The 14,255-nt window shown below is 35.6% G+C and overlaps 1 protein-coding gene across 20 annotated transcripts in view; it reads right to left on the bottom strand.

The window, feature by feature from the left end:
• The window catches only part of PTPN13 (protein tyrosine phosphatase non-receptor type 13), a 225,410-nt gene that overhangs the window by 137,560 nt on the left and 73,595 nt on the right, over positions 1-14,255 (bottom strand). For all 20 annotated transcript variants that reach the window (XM_055111581.2, XM_034958880.3, XM_055111582.2 and 17 more), the window contains exon 3: positions 5,688-5,866. In XM_055111581.2, the coding sequence (XP_054967556.2) occupies positions 5,688-5,866 (179 nt within the window). The remainder of the gene's footprint in view (positions 1-5,687; positions 5,867-14,255) is intronic.

The raw sequence follows: 14,255 nt of genomic DNA, 5'->3' as shown, positions 1-14,255 counted from the left end.
TATTTTTAAAGCTCAAAACAGCAGGTTGTTATTTTCTAATTTTAAAATTAACCCTTTCCCCACAACACATTACCTTTTACATTTCATCACACTTTACATACTGAGTGTGATGGTTAGTTTATAAGATATAATAGCTTAACAATATATCTGGCAACTTATTTAACTCTAGGTTACTTACTGTAGGACTAGGAACACCAGTATCATTTATTGCAAACCAAAACATGTTCTAGTGCTCTAGGGGAGACCCACCAACTGCAAATGGCCCCAGGGATCTGCTGAAATAGAATTATTTTAGGATCCATTTTGGTGCCCTAAGTACTCTCTCATGGGGCTAAATTTCCATCTTAAGAGTTATTCCTTCAAGTTAAGATGATATACACTTAAAAACTAATAAGATGGAAATGTGTTATCTGACTAGAGCAAAACATTAAGCCATTAACACTCCAATAACATTACCAGAAATTAGTTTTTTAGCTAGTGGAACATAGTATGGTGAAGTGATATTTAAAGACCTAACTTTCTATAATGCTTTTGCACCTATTAAAACTCTAGGATTTGGCATCATCTTTCATTGTGGTTAAAAAAAAAAAAACCCACACAAGATTAAATTTACCGGCTGGGCACAGTGGCTCATGCCTGTAATCCCAGCACTGTGGGAGGCCGAGGCAGATGGATCACGAGGTCAAGCGATCGAGACCATCCTGGCCAACATGGTGAGACCCTGTCTCTACTAATACAAAACTTAGCTGGGTGTGGTGGCATGCGCCTGTAGTCCTAGCTACTTGGGAGGCTGAGGCAGGAGAACTACTTGAACCCGGGAGGCGGAGGTTGCAGTGAGCTGAGATCGTGCCACTGCACTCCAGCCTGGTGACAGAGCTAGACTCCGTCTCAAAAAAAAAAAAAAAAAAAAAAAAAGACTAAATTTACCATCTATTTTTAAGTATATATTTTGTTGTTGTTTTTTGAGACAGAGTCTTGCTCTGTTGCCCAGGTTGGAGTGCAGTGACGCGATCTCCGCTCACTGCAAGCTCTGCCTCCCAGGTTCACGCCATTCTCCTGCCTCAGCCTCGCAAGTAGCTGGGACTACTGGTGCCCACCACCATGCCTGGTTAATTTTTTGTATTTTTAGTAGAGACAGGGTTTTACCGTGTTAGCCAGGATGGTCTCGATCTCCTGACCTCGTGATCTGCCCGCTTCGGCCTCCCAAAGTGCTGGGATTACAGGCGTGAGCCACCGTGCCCGGCCATTAAGTATATATTTCAGTAGTGTTAAGCATATTTACACTGTTGTGCAACAATCTCTGGAACTTTTTCACCTTGCAAAACTAAAACTCTATACTCATTAAACACTAATTCTTCCCTCTACCCTCTCTGCCCAGTCCTTGGCAATCACCTTTCTACTTTTTGTTTCTATGATTTTGACTACTTTAGATACTTCATATGAGTGGAATCACATAGTATTTGTCCTTTGTAATTGGCTTATTTCACTTAACATAATGTCTTCCAGGTTCATCCATATTGTAGCATGTGACAAGCCTGCCTTTTACTTAAGCCTGTATGATATTCATTGTATGTATATTCCACAGGTTTTTTTATCCATTCATCTGCCAATGAACATTTGGGCTGCTTCCAGCTTTTGGCTATTGTGAATAACACTGCTATGAACATGGGTGTGCAAATATCTCTTTGAGTTCCTGCTGTGAATTATTTTGGATATATATACTCAGAAGTGGAGTTGCAGGACCATATGGTAATTCTATTTTTAATTTTTTAAGAAACCTTTATACTGCTTTCCATTGTGACTGTACAATTTTACATTCTCACCAACAACACACAAGGGTTCCAATTTCTCTGCATCCTCGCCAACAGTTGTTATATCCTGTTCTTTTGATAGTAGCCATCGTAATGGATGTGAGATAGTATCCCTACAAGCCCAACATTTAACATTTTCAATTTAATTATATGATTACATATTGGACTGTGTCACTAGAGAATCCTAGAATTTCTTCTTCAGTGGCACAGGGTCCTGGCATATAACAAACATTTGTCAAATTTATGAATGAATGAAAATGGGACAGAGAATGGATTAACAAGATTTAATACAAAGTATGTACGGTATAGTGTGATTAAGGGCATTTCGTTGTTTTTTGGTCAAGTTCGGTTGAGGCTTCTGCTAAGCTTGGGTAAAGAGATTTACTATTATTGTCTTTCTAAAGATGATCCTTGATTTTCAAAAAGCACAGAGAGCAATAATTCTTGATATTTAGACTACAAATTAGTGGCAATAATCAAGATTAATTTATCAGAGACATAGTACAAATCTCTGGTGCACATCAATATTTTTGAACAGAAAGCACAACAGGAACTTGATTCAAATTCCATCCCATCAAACCGATTTCAAAGGAATTGTCAAATAAGTACACCTTCTGCCAAGCAAGCAGGAAGTAGAAAATTACCCAATAAAAGAGAAAAGCCAGAGGATAAAAAGCTTAGTGTAGCCTGTATAAACCTGTCTACTCATTTAAAGGGATGTTATCTTGAAAAGTAAAGTTTTAAGGTAAATAAATGAAAATGCCTGTTTACATAGTTGATAGTAAGGGAGTTTTTTCATACAAACATGTACAGTTTACGAAAGACTTTTAAGTGTAAGTCCCTCTGAATGAAGAGAACATTGTCATGTATCAAGAGTGCTGGGCACTGAGCATTATAAAAAATTTATATGTCATCAACAGCAAGCATTTATTGAGTGCTAGTTAATAGCATATTCTTAACTCATGAAAGTAATTAAGTGCAGCTACTTTCCTCATTTTCAAAATGCCCTTGCCATTTTAAAACCAGAATACTGTGCTAGAATATATGGCTACTCTTCTGACCTTTGTTTCATGTTATGAATAGGATCAAGAAGCTTGATTTTCTTTGTATTTAGAGTTACACTTAAGATTTTGAGGCATGAGGTAAGCTAGAAGTTCCAATTAGACAGACTAAGAAATCAACTTTAACATGATAATGGCAACAATCCCACACCCATTTCATCCCCAACATTGCTTCTAAACACTTGGCAAAATAATAGAGTGGCTTTAGTCATTTTCCCAAATATGTGGTCTAACAGTTATTCCTAAACATAGGGTTAACTTGTTTGGGGATCTAGACATCACAAGGCAAATTGGGAAACCTCTCAGAAAATCAGAAAAGCACTTGTGCATCCCAAATTTCTACTAAGCACTTTTTAAATTTTATTGTGGGTTTTAAATGCTTACAGAAAGAATTCATAATACCTATGCACACATACTATACCTATTTCCAATGTTCGAATCCCTTTTTAAAAATATTATTAAATGAATCATACAGTGTACAGAATGACTGCATCCTGTTTAAATAATAAAAATGAATAACTATATATGTGTACTATCCAGCTTAATAAAACATTACCGGTACACTTGAATACCTTCATGATACATAACAATGACCAAGACCATATCTACTCTGTAACATACAAAAAATTCTTTTCAAATACTTCATCTTATGTAATGGGAAATTTTTTAGTCTAATGCCTTAAGCATTACCCCTACCTCATAACTACTATCTCCTTTCAATGGTTGCTTGTACCTCTCAAAATTCTTAAGTAGCTCATGGAATATCAAAGGTAGATAAACTTAAATCTGAATTCACTCTACCAATTCTTGTCAGTCTTTTTTCAGATACATAATTGATGGCTCAAATCAAGATGCCTTCCTTTAGCTTAGTCATCACACACACACTCATACACATTCAATCTCTGAAAAGAAAAATATGATTGTCAGTTTAAAGAAATTAGAATTCCTTTAGATGGCAATTAGACAATGTATATTGAAGTTTAACATGTATATATTTTTGATTTAATAATTTTGCTATTAGGAAATTACTAGGCTAATTTTTACACTTATGTGGAATGACATATGGGAAAGAATGTTCATAGCCAATTCTGAATTCTCTGGAGTACCCCACAGTGCTAAATTACCCACAGCCTGCTATATAACACAATTACCTAATGTCTGCTATAAAACACAATATATATGCCTAAATTTTTTCATAACTTTGACAATAAAATTAGGTCTTATTCTGAAGTCAGTTATATCACTATAGTCATACTGGATACTTCTATTTTAAACCTTCACTTCTTCATTATGCCATCAAATAAATCATTATGCCATTTTCAGTTCTTTTCCACAGAGTATTAAAACTCCCTGGCCAGGCACGGCGGCTCACACTTGTAATCCCAGCACTTTGGGAGGCCGAGGCAGGCGGATCACTTGAGGTCAGAAGTTCAAGACCAGCCTAGCCAACATGGTGAAACCCCATCTCTACTAAAAATACAAAAATTAGCGAGGTGTGCTGGCATGTGCCCATAATCCAGCTACTTGGGAGCCTGAGGCAGAAGAATTGCTTGAACCCAGGAGGCAGAGGTTGCAGTAAGCCGAGATTATGCTACTGCACTCCAGCCTGGGCAAAGAAACGAGACTCCGTCTCAAAACAAAACAAAACAAAAACAACTCCCCAATTAGAGACTCACAAAATCTTCCTTCTCCCATAGTTATCTACTTTTGTCAAATTTAACCTCCAAAATCACAAATTACATCAGTCATGCTCCTAAAAATATGATAGATCCCCACTGCCTAAGAAGAAAGCCTCAAGTTCTGGCATTCAAAAATCGTCCTCCTTCTGACCTGGAGCCTTTCTTCCTTCCTTTAACCACATCCCTCTAGGCAGTAATATTCTAGCCTAGCCAGTCTAACCAACCATTCCCCAATCACAGTGGACAATTTCTTACCTCTTGTCATTACCCATACCAATTACTCTGAGTAGAATGCCCTTTCTACCTATTTTTATTTATCTGAAGTCTATTCATTCTTCATAGCCTAACACAAATAGCTACCCCTTCTCTGTGATATCATTCTACATTAAAAATTAATTGCTCATCTTGTACATTCTCAAAATACTATCACTCTCCATAGCATTTATTTCATCCTGCCATATATTAGAGATCGGGGTCCCCAACCCCCACCTCCAGCCCCATACCAGTCCCATGGCCTATTAGGAAGCAGGCTGCACAGCAGGAAGTGAGCAGTAGGCAAGTGAACGTTACCACCTGAGCTCTGCCTCCTGTCAGATCAATGTTGGCATTAGATTCTCATAGGAATGCGAACCCTATTATGAACTGCACATGTGAGGGATTGAGGCTGCATGCTTCTTATGAGAATCTAATGCCTGATGATCTGAGTGGAACAGTTTCTTGCTAAAACCATTCCCCCACCACCCCATCCTTGGAAAAACTGTCTTCCATGAAACCAGTCCCTGGTGCCAAAAAGGATGAGGATTGCTGTTATAGATTGTTCTGTACATGTTAATCAGGGTCAACTTTCCAGTTATTTCTATATCTTCCTCAGGCACGGTGTTTTATACAAATCAGGTATTTAATAAGTATTTGTAAACATGCACTTCTAATGGCTAATTTTTTTCATATATTTCTCAGATCTATAAATCTTTATAAAACTATTTTAGATTCTTAAATAAAATAACTGAACTTCTTGGAATACGCGGTCATTTAAAACTCAATAGATTTTTCAGAGGGTTGAAACATGGTAGCCCATTGTCTTTATTTGACCTATCCCCACCCAAATAAAAAAACAAACAAAAAAATTTAACAGTTACCTTTTCAACATCTGAGAGAGAAGTTAGTGACTGATTTTGAAGAACCTCTGGTGCAGTGAATGCTCGAAGATCCTGATTGGAAATATTTTCATCTGTAAATGACACACTACCAGATGGCAGCAACAGCAGAGACCATGGAGAAATGATGAAGCCAAGGGCAGCAGGATCAGCTAGGCTTACTGGTTTGTAATTGCACCAAAATAAAAAATAAAAAAAAAGAAGAAAATTGCTTAAAATTATAATCACAGGAAACAGCAATCACTTCAATGGATAATGCAGCCTATTTGTATAGATGTTAATAAGTAGTTAACATATACCAAATCAACATGCTACAAAAAGATTGGGTTTCATACAAATACAACAAGTAGCATTATTAACAACAATGCCTTGATTTGGCTTAATCTTTCAAAATCTGGATGGTAGATCCTAGAAACTAGAAATAGAGCCCTTTCATTGTTCTTAAGAATTAAACTTGGTTCAAATGTTTTACCAACGTGACATATAGACATGGATAAGGATTAGTAGCTCTTTAACGTTTTTTGAATTATGCATTCCTTTAAGAAATTGGTGAAAGGTGTGGTTTCTCTCTCAAGGACATTGCCCATAAATATAAAGCTCTGTATAAATTCTGAAGTTTTATGGATCTACTTATAACCCATTTATAGATCCCAAGTTAAGATTCCGATTTAGACTATAGTGTTCTGAAATGGATAGAAATCAATTCCTTTGAAAATTCCTATTAGGCATTCACAAGGTTTCTAACTACAATGAAATGTCTTGAGTCAAAGTATATATTTTGCTTGAATTTAGATTTTATCTTATTTACATTTGTTCATTATTTCACTAGCATTTCAGGCAGCTTGTTTTGTACTACCAAATGTGATCAATGAGGTCCCTTAACTTTTTGTTTTAATGCTTGGCTGTATAGATGCCTAAGAGCTCATACCTAAGAGTATTAACACAAATACATTCCCTAGACACCAGTAGGCCTCCACCTAGAAGTAAAGCTGTACATTAAGCTCAACAAAACAGACTGATTAGAATAAACTTTATTTTGTCCCTCATATAAAAAGTAAGTTAATACAGGTTTTAAGAAAACTGCTAGGTGAACTTGGTTATAGACTCAAGATAATAGCTATACAAAAATCACAAAAGGCCTATGACTGAAATTCCATTATTCAATCTGAATAAATTATACTGATATCACTCTGTCAAATGATAAGACATTGACAAAAGTTCATGGAAAAGTTTATCATACAGTATCTATACTTTCCTGAAAACAACCAGAACTGAATTTTTTTTTTATCAGGACTGAATCATTCTGACTTTTTAACTTCTACCTATCATCTACATGATCAGAATATGACTTATGATTAAAAAGTAAACTACTAAAAGTCATTCCTCCTTTGAAGGTTAAAAACCTGCATGTTTATGAATCTGAGACATGTCTTTAATAATGGTGTCAAAGAAGAAAAATGTGTTTGAATGCAACTTTTAATCAGTCAGCACATCTTAGGTTGCACTGAAGTGGTGTTATAGACCAATGGTCCTCAAAGCCTTAACCAATCATACATCAGACTTCTGAAACTTGGCTCACAATTGTTATTGCCAAATACATTTCAATGAATCATTTCAATGAATCATCACAGCTCATAATCTTAGGTATATGTTGTCGTATTTTACAGTCACTATACAAGTTTTCTGTTAAAAGCCGCCTCTTAGTTATTTCATACACAGACAACACACAATCTAGCTGGAAAAGAACTGACAAAGCAAAACAATATTTCCCTTGCAAAAAGATACCATTCAAAACCATCAGATTTCATGTCACAGATATTATAAAACAATCTAAAATCAATTTCTGTCAAATTATCAACTAAAGGGAACAAACACTAGGAGACCAATTAGGAAGACAATGCACTAATAATCTGGTGTGAGATGATGATGGCCAATAAGCACAGTGGTGGCAATAGAGGTGGTGAGAACCTGCTGGTAACTGAAGATATTTCAGAGGTAGTGACAACAGAATTTCCTGACAGACTGGATGTGGAGTGACAGAAAAAGAGGACTCTGGATGACATCAAAGTTTTGATCTGAGTAATTAAAAGGACAGAGTGCCATCAACAGAGATTGTCTAAAATAGTGCAGGCTGCTGAGGTGGGGGTTAGGAGGTGGTGGCAGGAATTAGAACTTTGGAACCTATTACATTTAAGATATCTGTTATACATTCGAATGGGGATGTCAATTAGGCAATTTGATCCGAAATGTGGGATAAAGATCACAACTGCAGATATATTTTGGGAGTTGCTGGCCTACTAGATGGTATTTAAAGCCATGTGACTTGATGAGGTCACCAAAAAAAAAAAAAAAAAAAAAAAGAATTAAGATAGAAAAGAAATGAAGACCAAGGACTGAGCCCTAGGGTACTCAAACACAAAGACTGCGCCTTCTCGGTTTTTTATTTTTTTCCAGATTCGTCCTCTTCTCTTGGGGACTGATGCATGTATGGTGCTGTAACATCCCTCTAACACTTCTTTCGCTCACTACTGCCAATCTCCATCCCACTATTTTAATTAATTCTACTTACTAGACTTTCTGTCCAGTTCTCCAGTACCTAAGTCCCGAATCTAAGTTAGGAAGCTGGGATTCTAACTGTCATGGCTAATTCCAGATTGTCTTTCTTTTGGAGGCAAAATTATGATTTTGAGTTGCAACTGTTACCATTTCAAATTTATAAATGATTGCGGATCACAGCTAACACAGAGGCCTGAATGCCACCTAGAAGCCTAAATGCTATGCCCTGTCCCTGTCCTGTCACTGTGGATTCTGGTATCCACCCAGACCAGAAAAGGCTTGCTACATTCTTCCTTTTCATCCCTGGATACAGACTGACCCTCTCCCCTCCTCAGCATGGTAGCACCAATCAGAACTGCTGAAGGTGAAAGCAATTCATAATTCCTTATCACTCTAAAATGTAGAGATTTATTCACTTACCAGGACAACCAAGGTCAGTAAACTGATAATTACTCTGTTAAGAACTATATGTATGTCTCCTTTTTTATTAAGTTGTATTTTGTTTTTAATGGACATATAATCATATTTATAGCATACAGTGTAATGTTTTGGTACATATGTACAATGTGTAATGATGAAACTATATATTTCAACTTTTATACAATATGTTGTTTGCTTTTATTGAACATTTAAAGTATATCTTTATTTTAAGCACTATATATATATATATATTTTTTAACATCTTCTTCCCAACATTACAGGTCATTTGCTAATAGAGTCTAAAGTATTATTGGGGAGATAATACATACATAAATACAAGATAGAAAGTATTAGGTATCTAAGAAAAAAAAGAGTTTGGAGGATAGCCAAATTACTTCAACTACAATAAAGAATTAATTTCTTATTTTATATGTGGCCCTTTAATAGGTAAGACTTGACCATGGCTAAGGTTAGGATTCTAAAAAGAAGAAACGGCCAAAGCAAAGGCATGTGGGTCAGGAAGTTACTAAGTTTGTACAAGGAACAGCAAGAATTTTGGGCAAAGAAATGGTGAGGAGCAGTGAGAAACAGAATTACCAAGGAGGATCATACTTTGGCTTGTTAAAAAAATACAGACAGGCTGGGCGCAGTGGCTTATGCCTGTAATCCCAGCACTTTGGGAGGCTGAGGTGGGCAGATCACCTGAGGTCAGGGGTTCAAGACCAGCCTGGCCAACATAGAGAAACCCCGTCTCTACTAAAAAAAAAAAAAAAAAAAAAAAAAAAAAAAAAAATTAGCTGGGCGTGGTGGTGGGTACCCGTAATCCCAGGTACTCGGGAGGCTGAGGCAGGAGAATCACTTGAACCTGGGAGGCAGAGGTTGCAGTAAGCCAAGATCACACCACTGCACTCCAGCCTGGGTGACAGAGTAAGACTCTGTCTCAAGAAAAAAAGAAAAGAAAGAAAACAAAAATGAGAAATTACACAAATATTTTCAAATGTGATTTTTTAAATGGCTTGTAATAAAGTTAAAGAAACTGTGACAACAAACTACATTGCTGTCAAATTCCGTAAACACACACATGACATTTAAGTACTGGATTCTTGAGAAAACATAGTCAAACCACAGAAAATATTTTTAAATAATTTTAAAGGGTTATGCAAACCTGCAAGTGAGGGAATTTAGAGTTGTGGCTAGAATCAGTCTTTAATTCACTCATCTTGTCTAACTAAAAGGAAGAAATTTAAAGCAAATGTATTTAAAATCCTTCAAAAAAATGCTAACAAAAGAATATTTAAAAATGAGATTCTAGAAGCTTATAATTCCATGTACTGTGTTTTAATTGTGTGTTGACTGCATTCAAGAATGCTATTATGAAAGAGTAAATCTGATATGAATTGATTCCAGTAGTCTAATGATTACATTTATAGATTTTACCAACATTCCACAGAAAAGTTGCTAAACAGAATTTCAAGCAGCTAGAGGCAAGGTTAAGGATAAGCAGAAATTCGATATGCAAACACCTTAGAGCTTCTTTCCAATGTTCTTTTAAACTAAGATCATTTTATGTTCATCCATTTTTTTCCCTGAGGGTTCTTGCCATTTCCTTTAGATTGTCCCCTTATTTTTCATCTTCCACACATACTATTAAAAATTAGGGAAATAATCTTAACTAGGCAACAAACATGGTAAGGAAACACTAATCAAAAGTATCAGGAAACCATTTTGAGACTTAGAACAACAATGACATGATTTTGATCTGAAAAATCCCTTTGCCTATTCAGGCACAAGAAATTGTAGTCTTCCTATTTTATACGTTCTATTAGGGTGTCTGGCAAAAATGTATGCAGAGGCCGCTGTTCCAAACTCTGAAGGATTTGACAAAGTCCCTCTATAATATGGAATTCCCTAAAAAATTCAGTCCATATGTTCATAACAATACATACATTGTTAAATCAATAATCTGGTATAACAATGCACAAATAGAAAATAAATGGTTCAGAACAGCTCCCCTACATTTTAACATTTTCCTGATAGTTTTGTCATAAATTATTTAAGGTTCACTGGAAATTGTAGTATATGCTAGAAGTTGATTACAAAATAAAGCTGTATTAATTCCTCAAAAGTTTTGTTACTACTTAAAAAAAAAACTTGTTTCTCTGATACCATAAAGGATAGAACAGCAATCCCTTATTGAAAATAAAATTGTGTAAATGATTGAAATTGATATCTACAATAATGTAAATTGATAATCATAGTCTCTTTAAAGACATTTTACATTTAAGTTTTCTTGGTATAGATAATCATGCAACATCATTTACTAAACTCCTATGAACTTTTGGTTCTCAAGAATTTATATTCTGGTGGAAGTTGGTCATATCTTGCTAATCATCCAAATCCCTAAACTCACCTAGAAGATTTGGAAAGATACTGATATAGGAGTTTAAAAAGAATTATTTAGGCAGATAGTGAGAGTAAGGAAGTCCTCAGTAAGGTATTCCTTTAATGAAAAGCAGTACCAAAATCATTTTCTTTTCTAACAGAGAGTAGCCCGTACAATTGAGCTGCAGACAGACAAGCAAGCTGGAAGCTTGCATAGGTGAATACTGGCAGCTGTGCCAATAGGAAAAGGTTACCTGGGACTAGGCATGTTCGAAATGGCGGCTCCATCTTCCCTTCTCTTTGCCAGCCACCTGTACAGCAAGTAGCAGACAACATGGTGCCAGCCAAGTGGAAAGTCCATTTGCATAATAAGATTAGGGCGGGGTGGCCACCCTTCACCACGCGCTATGTAAACATCACACCTGGTCCAGCCAATCTGTGGGTCCTATGTAAATCAGATATCGCCTCCTCAAGCCTGCCTACAAAATTTGGTACACTCCCATTCTGGGCTGAAATTCCAATTCGGGAGTCTCTTTTTCTTCTCTCTCTCTAGAAAAAAAGAAAATGTTTTTGTAACCCTGTTTTCACATATTTCTCCTAGAATAAAAGTGGTTTAAGGATACAAATTATAATTTCCCTAAAGATCAGGTACAATGCCATTATAATTAATTGAAATATTTGCAAAAATTAGTTTCCCATTTTAAGTCTATACCACAGGTCCACAACCTTTTTAAGTTGCTCTTCTAAAGAGAGAGAGAAGAGAGAGAAGAGAGAGCTGTTCTTTCTCTTTCCTTTGCCTATTAAAACCTCTGTTCCTAAACTCACTCCTTATGTGTGTCCCTGTCCTTAATCTTGGTACGAGTCTACGAACCTCGGGTATTTACCCCAGACAATGACGCTGCTTCAATATCAGAGAAACTTGTCAGCTTCATTTCATTCTTTCTATAGTAGCTGACTTCAGTAATTTAGTATGTAGTCTCATTTTACTGAGAGACAGTATAGTGTAAGCCAGAATCCCTGGGTTCAAATCCCAAGTTTGATATTTATGGTTTATACAGTGATCTTCAGTGAGTTATTTAGCCCCTCTGTGCCTGCATTTCCTTATTTATAAAAATCATTGTTACATCATAGGTAAGGCTGCTGTGAGGATTAAAGAAAAAAACAAAAACCAAAACTAAAGACTTAGAACGGTTCCTGGCATACAGCAGTAAGTGCCATGTAAAAGTGGTGACTATTATTATCTAATAAATCTTTTCTCAGAGATAACAGATGTAGACTACACATCTAAGAAAAGTCACTCCTTGAATTTTTCCTCAATCACCTACTTAGCATTTTCCCCCCACAGAAGACAAAGAGCATATCATCCATGACAAGTACTGTAGTTCCAGAATAATAGATCTAATTCTCAAACCGTTCTATTCTAGATCTTTGGGAAATTTTTTGGCATCTTTTATGTAGAAAAAAATATTAGAAATACAAATGATTTAAGGTACAAAGTATCCTAAAATATCAATTTGTTCTTTAATTAATTTCTTGGGGAATATCCTTTTTGTAAGTAGTCTATTTATTACTTATTACATGATATTCCTAGTTAGCACAGATCCTCAACTTAGAACAATTGCTTTAAGATTTGACGATCAAACCAATTAGTACTTATTAACTACATTTGTCAAATTGGTGTTTTACTATACATAGTCATTAACTTTAGGTAAAACATGACTTATTAAATGAAGACATTTATTTGAATGCACATGATCAGTACAGTATCAGCATATAGTTTTAGAAATTTTTATTTGTAATACAAGTTGCAATATTCTAATAACATGAAATCATGCAAACATGTTACTCCAAATTGGTCTGTTTTATGAATAGGAGATAAAAGATATTTTTATTTCTTAATTATGACATTAGCCACACAAACACACACATTTTCTCTCTTTTTAAAATGACTAAACACATGCAAGCTGCTTGCCCAAACCACAACCACTGGAATGCTGGTATGGCTACTGATCAATTAGGCTTCCAGTAGTTGTGTTTTGTTATGTACTTCCAGAACTATGCTACTTGGCAACAAAACACTAATGGAACAAGTGATATACAGACAATCTATATTAGTAAAACCAAATTGGTTATTATTAAAAGTAACAAGGCTTAAGTGATGGGACAACGTGGATAGAGGGAAGCAGGTCTCTCGATTTCTTCTTTAGTAAGCGTGCTTGGCCACCTGATTCAAGTAGCATGAAAGAAATAGTAGCAGTTCCTTTCATTCCTCCTTCCTAATAATATGCTGAGGAGCTGCTCACTTTATTCCTTTGAAATACTATGTTCTTCCTCTTTGATTTGCCTTTCACTTCCACCTTTTCCACCAACTGCTTTATGCTTACCATCAATAAAAACTGTATCTCCCAAAATTACATGCCAAAATACTGAAAAAAAGTTTTTGTAACTCTGTTTTCACATATTTCTTCTACAATAAAAGTGGTTTAAGGATACAAACTATAATTTCTCTAAAGATCAGGTACAATGCCATTATAATTATCTAATTGAAATATTTGCAAGAAAAAGAATTTGTTTCCCATTTAAAATCTATACCACAGGTCCACAACATTTTAAAGTTGCCTTTCTGCCCTGCTTGAGAATAACTTACTAATTTAGACTTTGCTGACCACACACACACAAAAATTTTGGAGTTCCACTATCAAGAAAAGCAAAGTTTTCTTTCAACTTTCAGATACCAGAAACGGTATAAATTATTCACCCAGAAAATACTCTTGATCTTTATTCTCTAATCTCTTTTAGTTACATTTTCAAGTATGATTTAAGATAAGAGTCAGCTTGGCTTATTTGAATACTGAAACAAACTTATTTACAATGTCTGACTTTGGGAGTTTAAGGTAATTAAGAAATTACGCAGGCTTTCTGTTTCCTGATCCACTGAGGACTTTGGTGTGAATTCTGGAGACAGAGTACAGGAATCTACACAGTATTTTTAAAAAGTTTCCTGGAGATTCCAATATGTGTACCAACCTATCCTACACACAATTGAAAACCACTGCTCTCATTAGGGACATTAAAATGGTATCACTAATTAAGTTGCTTCTTGATCTTGTACTTGCTCCAATTATATGTCAATTAACTGGTATTAAGTATATAAGATGAGGTATGTATGACTTTATATCCTTTCCTGATGCT

Source organism: Pan paniscus, chromosome 3 (assembly GCF_029289425.2).
Source record: "Pan paniscus chromosome 3, NHGRI_mPanPan1-v2.0_pri, whole genome shotgun sequence".
NCBI lineage: Eukaryota > Metazoa > Chordata > Mammalia > Primates > Hominidae > Pan > Pan paniscus.
Note: the sequence above shows the minus strand (reverse complement) of the source record. Positions and strands in the feature narration are given on the sequence as shown.